General features: G+C 42.9%; 2 protein-coding genes across 4 annotated transcripts in view; one reads left to right on the top strand and one right to left on the bottom strand.

Annotated features, from left to right (window-relative positions):
• Window positions 1-2,471, top strand: part of CFAP97 (cilia and flagella associated protein 97) — a 40,188-nt gene extending 37,717 nt beyond the window's left edge. For all 3 annotated transcript variants that reach the window (XM_042982985.1, XM_042982986.1, XM_042982987.1), the window contains exon 5: window positions 922-2,471. In XM_042982985.1, the coding sequence (XP_042838919.1) occupies window positions 922-1,049 (128 nt within the window). In that variant the 3' untranslated portion in view covers window positions 1,050-2,471. The remainder of the gene's footprint in view (window positions 1-921) is intronic.
• Window positions 2,472-12,039: 9,568 nt separating this feature from the next.
• On the bottom strand, window positions 12,040-16,043 carry SLC25A4 (solute carrier family 25 member 4). Its single transcript, XM_042982980.1, has 4 exons — window positions 15,797-16,043; window positions 13,990-14,476; window positions 13,326-13,466; window positions 12,040-12,488 (listed from the first exon to the last, which is right to left on the bottom strand). Exons 1-4 carry the CDS (start codon window positions 15,905-15,907, stop codon window positions 12,331-12,333), a joined length of 897 nt encoding a protein of 298 aa, XP_042838914.1. The 5' UTR covers window positions 15,908-16,043; the 3' UTR covers window positions 12,040-12,330.
• Window positions 16,044-18,801: the final 2,758 nt, after the last annotated feature.

The following is an 18,801-nucleotide window of genomic DNA, read 5'->3' as shown; positions in this document are numbered from 1 at the left end:
GCTTGACCTGTGATCAACACACACCCAGCTAGTGGTGCGTCCCACAGAATGTAGCATGGAGTGGCCACCTCGTGCTAGGGTGTGTGACACAGGAAGTTTATGCTGTCGCTCCATGTGTGCATTCTAAACCATAAAAAAAGAAGCCGAGGCACCTGGGGGACTCACTGGGTTAAGCACCCGGCTTCAGCTCAGGTCATGATCTCACTGCTCGTGAATTCCAGCCCCAGGTCAGGCTCTGTGCTGACAGCTCAGAGCCCGGAGCCTGCTTCAGATTCTGTGTCTCCCTCTCTCTCTGCCCCTGCCCTGCTCACACTCTGTGTCCTTCAAAAATAAATGTTAAAAAAAAATTAAAAAAAAAAAAAAAAAAAAAGAGCGAGAGAGAAGCCAATGTTAGAAGAGAGCTGTAACCACCTATGACATCCCAACTTCCCAGTGCTCTTGTGAGTCTTAAACACTCAAATGACTGGTGAGTCCATTCATTCATCTCATTCTTCGAGCATCACTTCCTTGCTATAGTCATTGACTGACATAGGGTCTTAATCCAGTAATTCATACTCGGCATTATGCCTTGAACATGGTTAATTATTTCTTGAACACATTTGTAAATAGTTACATAAAGTGGCTTCTTTTATCGCTTGAATCATTTGAGCAGCTTTTTAAAACATGTATTCCTATCCCAAATCTGTTGAATCCGAACCCCCCCCAGTGTAGAGTCCGGGCATGTTTCTTATTATTTTTAATTTCCACAGGGAGTTCTGAAGTGCATTCCTGTTTGAGAATCATACTAAACTACTAAAAATTCATGTGAGATAGGGAAGAAAAATTTATTCTGAACTTTAAATTAGGAGAGGAAGTTTGTCAAGGGTTAATGGATGTATTTAGTTTAAATAAAATTATTTCTTGTTCTTCATATATTTTCAGGAGGAGCTTCTAGAACATCCAGTGCTACCAGTGGTCTCAGTTGTAAGAGTGAGCGACCAGTTTTTGACACATCCAGTGGCCTGTTGCTAAGACCTAAGCCCCCTAATGTTCGTACAGCTTGGTTATAAAAATTCTTTTTACTTTAAACGTTGTTCATCCGGTTCTTATTGAAGTGCTCTTGTATATTAGTATAATTCTCTGTGTAAACGTCTGTAATTTAAAATTTACAACAATGAGTTGTGATTTTATTGTAATTCAATGCAAAATTGTTTAAAAAAAACCAGTTTAATGTAAAATCAGTGTTTCCTGTGAGGATGTATTTCTATGAGAGGTATATGTCTTTGATAGAAAAATGGTAGTATGTATGTATATTTTCTCAACATAGAAAATGATTCAGCTCTTACACTGACAGAACAGTTGTGATAATATCACACTGTACGTCGGACCCAAGATGTTAACTACATTGTTCTTGCTTTTTGTTTTTTTTTAAATTTTTTTATAAGTGTTAAACCATGATCGTAGCTCCTACATATAACTTTGTTTTCTCTTTGCTCCAGAATTCAGGTGGTATAACTCTTAATTTGATTGTAAGACTTGATTGTATACTTACTGTGAACCGAAACTTGAAATTCGTTTCCATTGGTGGAGCTGATTTAGATTTGGTGAGCAGACTGAGAGAAGCGTGTACTAGGGCAGCCCTTGTGATTCACCAAAGGCATCTACTACCTCCATATGAGTGAGTGTGCGGAGTTAGATCTTAAAAATGTGATCAACCATTCCAAACCGTTTCAAACTGTGAGTATTAGAAAGTTCATCTTGGAAGCAAGCTCCTTCTCTTCCACGTTCTTACACATTCAGGTAAAGTACCACTGACGATTCTGAGAAATGAGGTAGACTTTAGAGTCACAGTCCGCTACGTTGTGAGTAGGTTGTCCAAGGACCAGATCGCCACAAGCAAAAGCAACTATTTGTCGAGCACAATAGCACCACCAGTTTGAAAAGGCAAGAAGCAGATCCTGAGTTGTGTCAGAACGGTGTTTTAAGTGATACTGTTAACAAGTTGTGTTACGTTTCAGTGTTTACTGTATTCAGAGAGGAGATAAATAAGAAATGTGTGGTCTTAAAGCTTTGGAAATTCCAGCTACTATTTTTAAGGACTGAGAAAGAAAATTAAAATATGAATGGTAGAGGAGAAATCGCACACATTTTGTTGAGGCTACCTTAAATGTCAGCTAATTTTCTTGTTTGGTTGGGGCTTTTGAGTTGAATTCTGGCAGAACCATTTTTGCCAGTCCCACTTTGCAAATCCTGGTAATCTTAATGGAATTAGTAAGGGCAAATAGGGTGTCATATAGTTGACAAATCAGAATATTTCTCTGTCGATCTGTGGGCTCTCATTTCATATAGCCGAGTACATCTCGGTCATGGCCGCTGCTTCTGCCTCGGTCATCGCTGATGCATCATCACTTTTTCTTTACTGGCCTGTTCAGTATGCCTTTAGGATGTACTGGGAAGTTTCCATAATAAATGCCAAATCTTTCTTTTTTTAATGTGAATTCTTGCTCTGTAGCCACGATAATATTTGTTGTTTGTTTTTCCAAGTTAACTCAAGCCTTTGTAGCATGTGGACTGAACTTACTTTTCTAACCACCTTGGGCAGTAAGCCAAACGTCATGTTGCTAAATATCTATTCAGAATGTCTTGGTCTTAAGTTGGCATTGATAGATTTTGTCAGAAGATAGGGCCTGTGAAGTGTGGCAACAGTGGTGTTGAAAAAAAATCACGTGAACACAACCTGACAGATTTTTCTGCTTCTTTCTTTGGGCTATAATGTTCATTCATTGTTATTTGAAGCTCTCTTCTGGTGCCCACGTTTTTACATCATTTAGCACTCTATTTATTAACTTTAGCTCTGCTAAACCAGGGGTGTTTTGCTTTCTTTTGTGTTTAGCTTACTGCACTTTTAATGTTTGTATAACAACTTATCTTTAAGAAGAGATAAGGTAATGCTGAATTTGGACACCCGCCTGATATGGTAAGCCAGTTTTTAGAAATTGATTTTTAAGTTGTTAGGGAAAATCTATCTATAGATATCTAGATATCTAGATATAGATAGATATAGAAGATAGATATAGATATCTATATATAGATATATAAAAATATAAACCTTTTATGTTCATGACATTAGTCTCTGAATATATTTTATATGGCCTTTGCTGTCATAGGTCAGGATTACAACACATAATTTTTATAGATCAAGCTATACTTGGATTTTTAGATACTAATTTCATGCCTTCAGTTTTTACTGCTTTGACGGCGGGTTCATCAAAGTATTGCTGATAGCTGGGATCCAACTTGGAGTAAAAGTTGGGAATTCCGAGCAGCAATGTTCGTCCTTTCAAAGCAGAATTCACAGGTCTGTCGTCATGAGTACTTATATACGATAAGTGAAAAATAGAAGGATAGAAGTGGAAGAATATACTATCTTCTGGTATAAGCCAAGCTACTTTGAAGGTTTAAGGGACACTTTTATGAAGGAATCATAAGTATACTATTTTTATTTTCAAGAACTTCTAAAAGGTGAAGGATCACCTAGCACCACTACATATTAGGTTCACTTGGACCTAATATATACACTTTGGAAATTTACGTCTGCAACTGGAAGTTATAATCCAGAATCTAAAATTATCAGGCAAGATTCTTATTGAGAGTTATTTTCATATCTGTCAAATGTTCAACTAATGTTGCCTCCATTTTAACAAGATTTTATGAGAGATTTTGAACTATTGAGATTATTTCCTAAGGGATACCTATTTTATCTCACACTTTCCCTACTTTGTTCAGTCTCCATTAAAAAGCTGCTTTCTTAGCTACTACTCCGAATAAAAGTTTTCTGGTTTGCTTATAAATGTAGTGTAATGCAGTTCTCAAACCATTAACCCAGTGTCCAAAAATGGTACGGGAGCAACTTTAGAAAGAGGTCATCGTGATACTTGTGCGCTTCTCCTGTTCAGATTCAGGCACTGCACACTATGCAGAGTGTCATGGCCAGTATAAGTCGGAGACACAGTTGAATTTATTATATTTTAATAATTAAATTTATAAGATGTTTAATATCTTAAACGCCAAAATCTTAACCTATAAATGATTGTATACCATCCTAGGAAATGTGCTTAATGCTAATGGCTACTTTATTTCCATGAATAAAGATTAGTAATAAACTTAAAAATCAACATCTTTTTTTAATTTCCCAATCTGTTACGTGTTTTAAGCCTGAAGAATTAGCTTGACATAGTGAAGAAAGAAAGAACAAAAGATAACTGAGTGTTGATCCTGTGCCCATCTCTCAAATATATTTTCTTTTTTCCCCCATAAATTCATATGTGGCAAATGTATTTTCTTGTTCCCATTTTAAAAATGAGAATAATAACTTTTTAAAAAAAAATTTTAATGTTTATCTATTTTGGGGGAGAGAGAGACAGAGTGCAAGCAGGGGAGGAGTAGAGAGAGAGACACACGCAGAATCTGAATCAGGCCCAGGCTCTGAGCTGTCAGCCCAGAACCCGATGCAGGGCTCGAACTCATAAACTGTGAGATCATGACCTGAGTGGAAGTCGGACGCCCAAACGCCCAACCGACTGAGCCACCCAGGTGCCCCGAGAATAATAACTTTTATGTGCCTTACAAGTCTAAGAATTAAAATGAGGTTGGAAGGAGGGTATTAGTTATTTATATCTTTGAAAGTACGACATTTACGTGGGAAAGAGTTGGCTTAAAATTGCCTTGCTGGTCGCCTCTTTAAACCACATCATCTAATTTGTTCCGTAAAATTGTTAAGATGCTGCAACACCTTATAGCCTGATAGAATGTTTTGTTTTGTTTTGTTTTGTTTTAAGCGTCCACAGCAACATTTCACGTGCATTATGAGTGATAAGAAATACTCTTTTTAAAACTTGCTGCTAAAGCTTCAATTTAGGATTTTTTTTTGATGAGGGTTAATAATAATGATGCCATTGGAATAAATCACTGAGTAGTTCCAGCAGTAGTATATGTGAGCTCCCAACTACAAAGTTCAAGGATGCTTACAGCAAATAAGATTACATCGTAGCAGAAAGTTTTATTTGATTTTAAAATTCTGGTGACAGATTTTTAAGCCACTGAGATATTTCTGGAGGCTCCATGAATACAGTCTTAAATGTTCTGTGCCTCGGTTTGTAAGTTCAGGTAAGTTGCAGTATTTGTTCTAGATGACGTTTTTTAAGGTTTTCTTGTTTTACAAAGTAAACTTACGAGGTAACCTGTCATTAATTTACTATAATGAGACACAGGATTTTTTCCTACGAACCTAATTTGACATCCACTATTATAAAATGGTAAAAGAATGTAGATAGCTACCAAAAAACTATTAAAAACTATAGTTCCAAATTCTTACAGTATTTTCATTACAATGATAGTCTTCACCAAAAATCACACACTTACTTCATGTGTTTGGGAATGATAGCCAATCTCCAAGTTTGAAGTAAGCTTTGTTTTCTTTATTTCATTCTGAGAATTTTTTATTTCATGAAGAAAATACCTAGTATTAAGTAAATATATCTTCTTTGCATGTAGTTGTGTATACTAACTAGAAGCACCTAATTTTACCATTAATTTAAGAAGATTTAATTTTTAATAATATTTTGGGGAATGTGAGAGGGATGTGAGCATGACATAAAGATTTTGTTAACCACTTATGTAAATGCTACAGAAATACAGAAAGGGGCACCAGACATAAATGTACACCTCATGTATTGTTAGAACGCAAATACCCGTGTCACCAATAACCAGATCCAGAGTTGGAATATGCCAGAACTCGTGAGATCCCTTGGGGCTCCCTACGAGTCACGACACTCTTTTCCTGCCAAAAGGTAACTGCCATCTTAGCTTTCAAGACTGTTGTGTAGTTTTGCCCATTTTTGAATGTCCTACAAATGGAATTAGATTCTTTTGTGTCTGCCTTCTTTTGCTGTACGCATTCATGTTTCTGACATTCTTTCATGTTGCATGCAGCTGTAATTCATTTGTTCTCATTTCTGTATAATATTCTAGCGTGTGACTGTACCGTGATTTTTTTTATCCATTCTGTGGTTGATAGACATTTGAGGTGGTTTCCAGGTTTTTGGTTATTACAAATCATGCTAATATGAAGTTTTTTGTAGACATATCTTGATTACATATGCATGCATTTGGTTGGCATATACTTCAGAGTGGAGTCGCTGGGTAAGATTTAGAGTTTTCCAGAGTGAGTGTACCAGTTTTCTCTCCAGCCAGAAGTATATTAGTTCCTGTTGTCCCATAGCCTCGCTAATATAACCAGTTAGGTGTGTATATAGTGTTATGCCATGATTTACTCGCACTACTTTGATGACTAATAAGATTGAACACTTTCATGTTTATTGGCCATTGGGCTATCTTTTGTGAAGTCCCTTTTCACAGTTTTTTGCCTGTTTTCCTATAGGTTGAATGTCATTTTCTTGTTGATTTGTAAGAGTTATGTGTTCTGGATACAATACAGTCCCAGTGTGAGGTATACTGCAAATATTTTCTCCCAGTCTGGCTTGCTTTTTCACTATAAATGATGTCTGTGAACAGAAGTGCTTAATTTTACTTCAGTCCACTTTATCAGTCTTTTATAGTTAGTGCTCTTTTAAAATGTTGGATTTTATGAAATTTTCATTTAACCAAACACATGAAAATATTCTGCTCTATTATTTTCCAAAAGTTTGACCTTTCACATTTAAAATAAAAAATTTTTCAATGTTTATTTTTGAGAGAGAGAGAGAGAGAGAGAGAGGCAGAGAGAGAGAAAGAGACGTAGAATCCAAGGCAGGCTCCAGGCTGTCGGCACAGAGCCTGACGCGGGGCCCAAACTCACGGACTGCGGGATCATCACCTGAGCCCCAGACACTCAACTGACTGAGCCACCCAGGTGCTCCTTACCTTTCACTTTTAGTCATGCAGTTCATTTGGCATTGTTGTCTCTTTTTCAAGAAAGAATTCTGTTACCTTAATTATTGGCTTCCAGCTTTATTCTTTAGGTTTAATTTGCCATTATTTTTCTAATTCCTTGAAATGGATGTGTAGTTCACTGATGTTCAGGCTTTTTTTTTTTTTTTTTTTTTTTTTAAAGTAAACTCTGTGCCCAATGTGGGGCTTGAACTCACAACCCCAGATCAAGAGTCACATGCTTTTCTGAGTCAGCCAGGTGCCCACAGCCTTTTTTATTTTCATTAAGTTCAAAATATTTTTGAGTTTCCATTGTGATTTCTACTCTTTAACCCATGGGCTCTTTAGAATATATTTTTATTTATTTATTTATCTATTTAAGATAGAGTGCACAGGCGCACAAGTGGAGGAGGGGCAGAGGACGAGGTGGGAGAGAGAGACAGAGACAGAGAGACTGAGAGACTGAGAATCTTAAGAAGGCTCCGTGCCCAGCTCAGAGACCAACATGTGGCGGGGTTCCATCGCACGAACTGTGAGCTCATGACCTGAGCCAAAATCAAGAGTCAGTGTCTTAACTGACTGAGCCACCCAGGTGCTCCTAGAATATATTTTTAATAGGATGTTTTAAAGTTACGTTTGTGTTTTTGGTTTATGTGAAAAATTGTAGAAAGATCTTAAAACTCTACATCAGGGGTCTGCAAGTTTAAAGCCTCTGAGCCAGCCAGGTTTAAAAGGCTTTTACAAAACTTTTTAAATGTTTTTTTATTAATCAGAAGAATATTTGTAACGTGAATATTATGCAATTCACATTTCAGCGTGTGTACATAACTTTTATGGAACACAGCCATGGTTATTCATTTTCTCGTCCAAGGCTGCTTTTGCAATACAGCAAAGCCAATGTGTCAAAGACCATCTGGCCAACAAAGCCTAAAATATTTACTGCCTTGTCTTTCAGAGAAAGAGTTTGTTGACCCCTGCTCTGAATGGTGTTTTCTTCCAGACAGGATTTACTTTTGCTTCTGGCAGGCAGCAGGGTGCTCGAAGTCGCAAATCGCATTAAAACAGAGATTGAATCGGCATCAGTGACTGCAGGCTTCCAGTTCCCTTATTGTCACAGTGTCACCCTTCGGGGGTCCCAGTCCAAATGGGTGTTTATCTAGGGCTCCCCTTTCTTGGAAGGCCCTGGGTTCTGGTTTTTGTCCCTTTTCCCTCAAGAGGTCTATCAAATTGTTTCTAGTTCCTCAGCACTGCAGCTATGTTTTCCACAATTTGAAGATACTCCATGGGGAAAACTGACCCCCAAATACTAGGCTCACTTCTGTGGGTTCAGATCTTGGCGTTGGCCCCATAATATCACATGCCTTATTAGTTCTCCAGTGACTTCGAGCAGATTTTTATTTTAAATATTAGTTTGAATCCCTTTTCTAGTAGTTTTCAGAGGGAGCATTGGTTTGCACTTACCTAGTCTGCCAATATGGAAACCTTTATAAACCACAAACTCACTTGTTTTTGAAGAAAATTCTTAGATCTTACGGTGAAACTGACAAATGAGTTGTGCCGATCTTGAACCTGAAGGTGTTTGGCCCGCTGTCTAATGAAGCAGCCCAATTTTCTTTTCCCCCACTGTGTCCTTTCCAGGGTTGGGGATGGTGATTAACATGATCCTATTGTCTTTTCATACCCATGACAGAAGCCTGAGGGTGAGCCTAGCCTCTTCCCTCTGGCTTCTTTTAACCAGCACTCCAAGCCCCTTCTTAGCCCTGCTGTTATGTTACTCTTGTTTCCGCTACTATCTCCTTGTCCCCCAAGTCGTTGTCTACACTGCTGCCAAAGTGCTGCAATGGAAATTTGATGATGTCACTTCCCTGCACAAAAAGCTCAGCGGCTTTTTTTTTTCAAGTAGGCTCCACATCCAACAAGGGGCTTGAACTCGAGAGCCTGAGATTGAGTCACGCGCTCTACCACCTGAGCCACCCAGGTGTCCCCCTTCAGTGGCTCTTTATAGATTGTTGTGTATATATCATGCCTGAAGGAAGCTTAGCCAACACACACATTTTCTCCATAAGGAACATCACTGCCTTCTTGTACTTAGGAACCCAAGACATCACTTCAGTACTGTGCTGGGGGGCCATTTTAAACAGTGAAATCATCGACAAAACACAGAAATGTAAAGGCCTCTTTCTTAAGAGTATGACAGCTGAAACTAGAGGGCAGATCCTATCTGGCCTTGTTTGACCCGTTTTTCGCCACTCGGTGCATACCCAAGAATGAACACAGAGAGGTTAGAAATAGAATTTTAAGGGGCGCCTGGGTGGCGCAGTCGGTTAAGCGTCCGACTTCAGCCAGGTCACGATCTCGCGGTCCGTGAGTTCGAGCCCCGCGTCAGGCTCTGGGCTGATGGCTCGGAGCCTGGAGCCTGTTTCCGATTCTGTGTCTCCCTCTCTCTCTGCCCCTCCCCCGTTCATGCTCTGTCTCTCTCTGTCCCAAAAATAAAATAAAAAACGTTGAAAAAAAAAATTATAAAAAAAAAAAAAAAGAAATAGAATTTTAAGACGAGGCCAGTTTGCAAATACATGATCTTTGATGAGGGTCAACTACTTTATCATGGATTGATTAAAAACTGACACTCAAGAGAAACAAAACAAAACAAAACTAAAAGGAAGTCATGGCATGAACTTTGTAAAAATGTATTTTTAAAGACTTGAAAATTGAATGTAAGGCAGCCAGAAATTTCCATCCATTATATGCCCCCACATGCTTGTCCCCTTGCTATGCATGTTCAGGATTCCCCCAAACTGGAGGACTTGCCCTTCCCCAGATACTCTGTTGGTTCTTTGTCTGTGGGTTTTAGGTGCATGTTTTCCTCATTCTTGCATTCAACAAACACTAAACAGTGTCTGTTCCCAGGCACCCTTCGGGGCTCCAGGCACGTGGCAGCGAAAAAAATAAAGATCACTGCCCTTGGAGAGCTTCCATTCCCTCCTAGCCCTGCACGCTGTAGGTGTTTGTAAATTTTGCCTCAAGCCGTGCTGCGTTATTTTATACAAAGTAAAATGGAAAGGAAACAGTTGAGATTTAAACACAGAACAGTTGAGGCAAGTTTGTAAATGTTACCATCATGGGCTAACCTCTGTCATCTTCCATGGTTTTTCTCCTGGACTCAAAATATAAAATAAGGTGGCTAAAAAGAAGATGCCTATAGGGAGAAAATACATTAAAAAGGAAAAGTGCTTTTTTTTTGGCACTGGGGCATGGGTGGTAGGTAAAAGGAGGGCTGCATTTAGGGAGGAAGTTTTGCAGGAGAGGGGGCTAGTAAATTCCTGGGGGCAGGACACTCAATTCTGAGTTGTTAGTTTAATGTAAACCCTTTTCATCTTCTCAGACTTTCAAGTGTGACAGCTTTGCCCAGTGACAGTGCAGTGAGAGGATTTGTAAAGACAGGATGTCCCCAACCAGATGACAGCAATTCTGACAGAGGCTTAGTTCTGGGAGTTCCTGGTGAATGGAGTAGCTGGAAGGAGGAACTGAGTCCTTGTGCTCTGGCTCTTCTCTTTAAGCAGATCTCCTTTCCCCCAGGGCAGTAGAGAGAACTTTGGCAAAAAAAGAGGGGGGAGGGGGGCGGAGCTGACATCTGGGTCACGCGCAGAAGGCAGATAACGTGTTACTATTTAATAAATGGGATTCCTCTTCTCCATTTCCCGTCCCATGCCAGGGAGGACCCAGCTAAAGACTGGAAAACAATTTCAGTCCTTGGTTGGTCTATGAAGACTCACCGATCATTCCTTGCTTTCAGTTCCCAGCTGTGTTTCATGGCTCCTCCGTCCCCTATTCTTAGGTTTCAAAATACTGCAAGGGCTACTGGCCTTACTTGAAGATAACACTCCACAAAAGTATCTGCCCTACTAGCCTGGCCTGCTTTTCTTTCCTCTCCATCAGCACCAGAATTTGGACCATTCATATCCTAAGGGTGAAAACAACATGAGGATAACGTATCCAGAAGGCCCCTAACGCTACATGTTTGTGACCTGGCCTTGAAATGGGATCGAGAGACTTTCTTTGTAGTTCCTTAGCCTGTTTCCATCGGCATAGATATCCACTACATTAGGACAGATGTAACCTTGGCTACCGCGGCAAAACAAGCAGTGAGTTTTTCTCCTTGGGAGGGAAGAGTGAGTAGGCACAAGAGCTTGGGAAGGAGGGTAAAGAACAGAAGGTGCAGAGGCGCACCCCCCTCAAACCACCCCCCAGGAAAGATACACGAGACGTGTGCCTGCCTTCCAAGCTTGGCCTAGGACGCAGGGACTGGTTTCCAACGAATGGCTAACAAGCTAGAGCTGCATCAACTATTTGGACTTCAGAACCAAAAGTACTTTCCAACTGGAAATTGTCCCGACTTTTCTCTTGCTCACCAATTTATGAGAGTCAAATGCAAAACTGTCTTTGCCTTCAGGTCTTGCTAAGTTGTCACAGAGAAGACTGCTGGCGGGTCCTTTCTATACCCGTGTATCTAACTCTAGCTGTTTTCTTTCAGGCCCGCATCTCCTGCCACTCCCCACATTTCATCTGCCCCCTTCTAGTCCTACTCAACCAAGATTATAGTAGACATTACATTATTTAGTAATGGCCATTTCACTCCTCTCCCTACCCGCATTTAAGCTTCTTTCAGAATGAATTCCCGTCTTCCACAGAGCCTAACAGGTATTAAATACTAACCTGTTAACTGACTCTCCATGAATGGTGTCCGCTTGTGAGACTGAAGCACCACAGTTCTCTAAAGGCACTAAGACAGAACACTCCCTAATCTCACAAAATTCTTGAAACTGCTCAGTGTACCCTCAGAGTCCCCGCAGATTGCATGAAAGCACATAAAATAAGGTGGGATTACGAAAGCTATGATCCATGCCACCATGTTGGAGCCTCAAGCACCATGGTATGAGGTAAGACAGAAAGTGCATAAACGTAAAGTGTGAAAGCCCAACTTGAAGCATTGTAGGTACTCACAAGATACACAGTATGATATCTGACATTCAGAAGCTGGGCCACAGAGTTATAAATGAGTCCTGCTACAAGATCTGCATTGCTGGTCTTATTTTTAAATCCACACAGCAGTTAGTAAGAACTCAGTAAAACAAGGTGTGTTAAGTGGTCTTTATTGGGGTGTCACATTAGGTTATCTCCTTCATTATCAGTTCTTCAGTTAATTGTACAAGTATGATAAGTTATTTCATATCTGACGTGGGAATTTAAATGTAAAATAAATACAAAATACATCTGTGGTTTAATGAACACTCGATGAAGCATTTTTTTCTGAGGTATTCCTTTCAGTCTGGTTTTATCCCAGATCTATCTTTTTTACTTCCCATGGGAAAAGTCTATTAAACCACACAATGGATCTGGAACCAATGAACTTGAGTTCTGATTACATTAGACGTATTTTTTGATCTCATCATACAATACCAATACGAAAGCTCCGCCCATGCCTCTCAACACATTGGACCAGGCACCTTTGAAGAAAGCCTTGGCTCCTTCATCTTTTGCAATCTTCCTCCAGCAGTCCACCGTCCCAGTGTACATAATATCCGCTGTGGAAACAAAGGTCGGTAAGGGCTCCAGAATTCTAGAGGAAAGAGGCTTTTCCTCCGGAAGACATCTGCACAGTTAGAAAAGTCAGTCACTTCAGCTCTAGGCATCCTGCTAAGCACCCCCTTCCTTGCATAACTAGCAGGCAGCGTCTTTTGTCAAGCCCACTCCTTCAAACCAAGATCAAGTGAAGAACTGGGGCGGTTAACCAGCTCACCCACACGTGGTCAAGCTGTACAATCAGGGGATCGGGTGGAGCGGGAAGTATTAAGCTAGACGGTCCCCTTTTTTATGGGTGAGAAAACAGGTGGAGTCTCAGATTCTGCTGCCCAAGAGGACACCGTTGAAAGAGACACAGCTATTAAGCTGAACCATACGGCACTAAGGTTTGACTTTTTGACCTCAAAAATGGCAATTTCCTATGTTTCGATCTATGGCAGCCAAAACCGCTCCAGGCCATCTCACCCAACAAAAACATCCTCTCCCACTAACACCTATAGTAGCAAGATGACAGAAGCAAGAATTATTTTGAAATAAACGAATTAATTCATTTTCTGTGTTTCTGTACCCAGGCCCTAAGGGAAAAGGGCCTAAGGCCTCTATAATACTAGTCGAGTCACATCTCGACATCTCATTTTTGACGTTCTTACCCCTTTGATAGAAGCAAATTCTCTTCTCTAAAGGACCAGCTGACCGTGCGAGGGGGGACTGATCGTAAGTTTTCTTTCCTAAGTCCTTATCACATCATTTTAACAAGGAGAATAGTGAAGACTGGAAGGAGCACTGACTGGTGTTCTCCTTGGGCAGAGAAATAAGAGGCCCACAGGTGTCAAGCTTACCCCCTTTCCGGCCAGACTGCATCATCATCCTACGGCGGACAGTGTCAAAGGGGTAGGACACCAGCCCCGCGACCGCTGTCACGCTCTGGGCAATCATCCAGCTCACAATAATGTGCACATTCTTGGGGTCAGGCAACATCCCTGTGTGCAGAGGCAAGAAGCCAAATGGCTATGAAGTGATTTCTCTCAGCAGCTCAGCAAAAAGCAGGAAGGGATGGAGAAGAGGCTACCATGCCTCCAACTCCATGCCCTACCCTTCTGGAAGGACCTGACCTTTGTGGGGCGCCTCACAAATAACCAGGCAGCCAGCCAAAGCTGGGGGCTGCCCTCGGGATCCAGGGAACCCCGAGTTCTGCCCAAGGAACAGGGCATGTGAAGGAGGTCCCCGAGTTCCAAGTCGCGAGTGACAGAGCTGTGGCAAGGGGGAAGCAGGCTCCCCTTCTCCCTCTCTGAGTAACTCCAGGCCAGAGTTTATTTCAGTAGAGGACAAGGAGAGCCCTTTAGCCATTTATCCACACCGTACCACCTCATTCAGAAGCTTCAGTTTAGCCCAGGGGCTAGGGGAGAAAAAACCCAAGATTAATAAATAGAAGGTCCTCTGTGAGTGACAGACCCCTAGGGACCTTCCTCCTCCCCACTCCGCACCCCGAGGCCCCTCTCTCACCCTTGGCAGTATCATAAACTCCAAAGTAGGCAGCTCTGTAGATAATGATGCCCTGGACAGAGACGCTGAAACCCTGGTAGAGACCCTTCAGGCCATCAGACTTGAAGATCTTGGTGAGACAGTCGCCCAGACCACTGAACTCACGCTGGGCAGCACCCTTGCCCACGTCGGCAGCCAACCTGGTCCTAGCAAAGTCCAGTGGGTAGACAAAGCAGAGGGAGGTGGCCCCAGCTGCCCCACCGGAAGCCAGGTTACCGGCAAAGTAGCGCCAGAATTGCTTATGCCGGTCCACGCCCCCCAGGAAGATCTGCTTGTACTTGTCCTTGAAGGCGAAGTTGAGAGCTTGGGTGGGGAAGTAACGGATCACGTTGGCCAGGTTACCCCTCCAGAAGGAGAGAAAGCCCTGCTCCTTGGGGATTCTCACCACACAATCAATGATCCCTTTGTACTGCTTCTCAGCACTGATCTGTTTGCTGGCATGCTGGACCTGTGGGGGGAGGAGAGGGGAGGGCGGAAGGAATTGGGTGAGGACGGCCAGAGCAGGGGGCAAGGTGGGGGGGGATGGAAAGAGGATAGGAGGAAAATGAATGCTTACCACTCCCTGATTTTCTTTCTTAAATAAATGGGGAAATCAGATATCAAGTCCAAATAAATATGTCGGCTAGTTGGATAACAAGCCAAAAAAATCCAATATTGCCCCACTTACCAGGGCATTTGAGAGAAACGGTTCTTCCCCAAATAAACTGAAAATATTTCATTGTAAACAGAGTCATGTATGCACTACATTTTCCCTAGGTTCCAGAACTGTATTGGGGGCTCAAAGGGAGGTAAAGGGCCCTGCCCTAAAGGGCCCCTGCTCTAATTTAACAGACAGGATGGGCAGGAGCTAATGATTCTTCAATTTCACGGAGTCTCCCTGGAGACCAGGATCTCTGAGTACTAGATGCTCTAACAGAAGAAGGAGAATAAATCCACCAGATATTAGAGCGTGAAAAATTTCAAGCAGATTATGCAAGTAACTAATTATTGAGGGGTCTGTTGCTGTTTGCAAGTGAGCAATTTGTTGGGGTTTTTCTTTATGATAATTTTGACTCCCAAACCGAGGAGGCCCAGTTTCTCATTGAGGGGCCCTTGCCTTCGGGGCAAGTAGAGAAAAACACGATGGAGATGATGATAAACCAGAGATCAGGCTGCAGAGGAAAAGATTTGGGGACAGGGTAAGACAATCTGAATTTACTCTAAAAACTGCTACTTAATCTGTCAAAACCTGTTTCTTCCGCTGCGAAACCGGGGAGAAAATTCCTTACAGAGGTTATGCAAAGATAAATAATATATATGTCAGCCTACAGCGTTAGTGCGTGGGTCACAGTAAGCTGGCTTTTGAGTAACAATTATTTTGAGGTTTTTTATTGTAGACGGTGGATGCACGGGGGAAAAGGTGCAACGAACACTGAAAATCAAAAGGTGAGGCCGACCTATGAGGCCTAAGCGGAGCGTCAGTGCCTTCCCAGGAGCAGGATCTGGCTGGCGGTAACCCACTCGGGGTGGCTTTCCATATATAGACACCCGAACGCAGGGCGCCACCCGACACCAGGAATCTGCTACTGACGCTGGACCTGTCTCTACGCAGAGGGCACCTTCCCCTTCCAGTAGGCCGGGCGGCGGGGCCTGTGGCCTAGCACAGATTTGCGGCGGCCGGCCCGGTCCCCGCGCCCGCGCGCCCCCGCGCCGCTGCAGCTCGCCCGCGCCCCGCGCGCCCCGCCGGGCCCGCACCAGGCTGGCCGCGCCGCGCCCGCGCCGTCCTTACCTGCAGCAGCAGTTTGACCCTCTCGATTGGGGCGACCGCGGTCTTGGACACGGCAGCGGCGACGCCGCCGGCCAGGAAATCCTTCAGGAAGCTCAAGGCGTGATCAGTCATGGTGACAGCCGGGCGCACACAGCCTCCGGGAGCCGCGCTCTCGCTCTCGCTCTCGCCTCCGCCCGGCCAGGCACGGCCGCCCGCTCTCCGTCCCTGCGCGACGCGAAGGGGCCGCTCGCGTCGCCCCGCAGCCCTCCTTATATCCCCCGCCCAGTCTCTCGCGAGAGGAGGAGGGACCCCGGGGCCGTGCGCGCCGTGCGCATTGGCTGGGCAGGTGCCTGGACACCCCCTCGCCGTCCCCCTCCTCGGCAGAGGGCAACCGGGGCGAAGGCGCTTCCGGGAGGCAGGGGTGGGCCGGGGGCTGTGCCTTCGGCTTGGGACGTTTAAAGGGCAAATTCATGTTATCTGTCCCGGCGAGCGGAGGGAACACCGTGTCTCCGCAGCATGTGGGCCGCTGTATTTATAGCACAAGGAGGCTTAGGCTGGGGCCGACCTGGGGACCGACGCCTCCAGCAGGGCTTGCTTTAACCTCGGGCCTGCACGGGACCCCCTCCTGGCCAAGGGATTTCAGGCTGGGTTTCTCCCCCCCCCCCCCCCCCCCCCCCCCCCCCCGCTTCCTCCTAACGGTTTCCCTCACCAGGCTCACTGCTTGGATTTGGGCCCCTTCGGAGTTGCGTGCTCTCGAAAATAAATCAAGATCCTCCAAAATAAATGCTAACGTCGCTTGATGCTGTGATTACCTCATAATCTGGCAACCTGCCGAATCCCCTCTTCCCTCCATTCAGTCATTCAGTCATTGATCCTACCATGAAATACTTACGTCCTGGCATTCAATGCCACCAGGAAAGGTCGAGTGCAGGGGGGACTCCAAGAACGGGGGCCTTACAGGACACTTCTTTTGAAAATCCCTTAAGGGTTTAATGTGCTGTTTTGCTGTCAACGGAATCTCAGGACATTTTCTGGGCAGAATGTTCTCAAGGCAGCTGTCGGCTTCTTGAGGGTCACTGCTGTTAGCCTTTCCATTGGAGTTGCTGGGTGAGTGTGGTATCGAGTCAGAGAAGGTCGAATCCTTGACTGTATTTGCCCCCTTTTTAATAGGCACCTGGGACATATGCTCCCTAGTCTTAGGAAACTGATTGCAACTTCGTGTCGGGTTGTTGGTTTTTTTTTTTTTTTTTAATGTATTACTATGAACTTTGATTTTCCTTTTTTTTTTTTTTTGTAGGCCATTCATATAATCATGCAGGTTTTCAAATACAGCTGTTCCTTCCCCTAGAATGATTGCGATTGGCTTTTAACTGTAAACGCCCCACTCAGGTTTCTTCCCATGTTTGTACATTTGACAAAGTTTATGCATTTTTTCACAAGCTTGCTGATGAATGCAGACCTCATGTTAGGTAATTGAACTCAGCTGTGTGACGCCCTGGGTATGGAAACTTCAGCAGAGAGAGGTCACTGGTTGGGTGCCGGGACCACAAAGGGTATGCATTTATCTGAGGTCGGGCAGGCAAGAGTCCAGAAATCTAGGTGAGCAGTATGAAGGCTAGCCAATGCACGCTTACCAAGGTCAGAGCAGGCAGAAGGTTAAGAATTCAGCATCAACGGAAAAGCCATTTATGCGTTCATTCAACAGTCACGAGCATTTATCGTGTACCAGGAACAAAGTTTGGCCCTGTGCATTCGCTATGAGATGGTTCAGTCTCCCAAGAAACTAACAGTTTAGCAGTGGACATATTTATCCCTTGTTGAGCTTTATTTGGTACAGCTTCACATACAGATTTTCATGGATCAACAAAATGCACATGATAGTGTACTGGGTTCCATTCTGCTAACATTGAGCAGTTGCCTGAACCATTTTCCTTATGCGTTAGAGATGTTTCTTATTTTCACTATGAAAAATAATGCTGTTACATACTTGCACAAAGTTCATTTTCCCCTTTGTGATTTTTCCTTCTCTTTTCTCTTTCCTAAAGTGGAACAGATTAAATGCCTTAAAAGATTTTTAGCTCTTGCTACATACTGAGAAGTTGCTCTTCAGAAATAATGCAGCCCGCCGGCAGGGTCAATGGGTTATGGATCCTCCTCCAACACTGTCTTAAAAAAAAAAAAAGCATCTTTGAGTTATTTGTGCCATTTAATTAGTTCTAATTTGCACATCTTTGCTATGGAACTGCCCATACTCCATGTGATTCCATTTAGTTTGTCAGGGTTTTCCTTTTGTGAAAATTTTTTTTAATTAAAAACTTTTTAACCTTTTTTTTTTACTTTATTTATTTATTTATTTATTTATTTATTTTTTAATTTACATCCAAGTTAGTTAACATACAGTGCAATAATGATCTCAGCAGTAGATTCCATAATGCCCCTTACCCATTTAGCCCATCCCCCCTCCCACACCCCCTCCAGGAACCCTCTGTTTGTTCTCCATTTTTATGAGTCTCTTATGCTTTGTCCCCCTCCCTGTTTTTATATTATTTTTGCTTCCCTTTTTTTGTAAATTTTTAATCTTCGGTGACTGCCTATGGCGTGAAAGCAGAGTATGTATCTGTATTTATAATTCTTTATATATTTGGAGCAATAAATATGTGTTGAGCAGTGTTCATTTTGTTTTCTTTTGATACTTAAAAAAAATTGTTTTAGTGTTTATTTTTGAGAGAGAGAGACAGAGGGTGAGCAGGAGAGGGGCTGAGAGAGAGGGAGACACAGAATCCCAAGCAGGCTGCAGGCTCTGAGCTGTCAGCACAGAGCCCTACATGGAGCTTGAACCCATGAACTGTGAGATCGTGACATCCAACGTCGGATGCTTAACCGACTGAGCCACCCAGGCGCTTTGATTTACTTTTTTTTTCTTTTGATACTTTTTATTACATTGATCTAACAGTGCTATATATTTAAATACAAGCAGATCCCTGTTACAATGATATACTTCATGTTCTGATATAAATGTATCTCTT

This window comes from Panthera tigris, chromosome B1 (assembly GCF_018350195.1).
Source record: "Panthera tigris isolate Pti1 chromosome B1, P.tigris_Pti1_mat1.1, whole genome shotgun sequence".
NCBI lineage: Eukaryota > Metazoa > Chordata > Mammalia > Carnivora > Felidae > Panthera > Panthera tigris.
The sequence above is the reverse complement of the archived record's forward strand: the minus strand, read 5'-3'. Positions and strand labels throughout refer to the sequence as shown.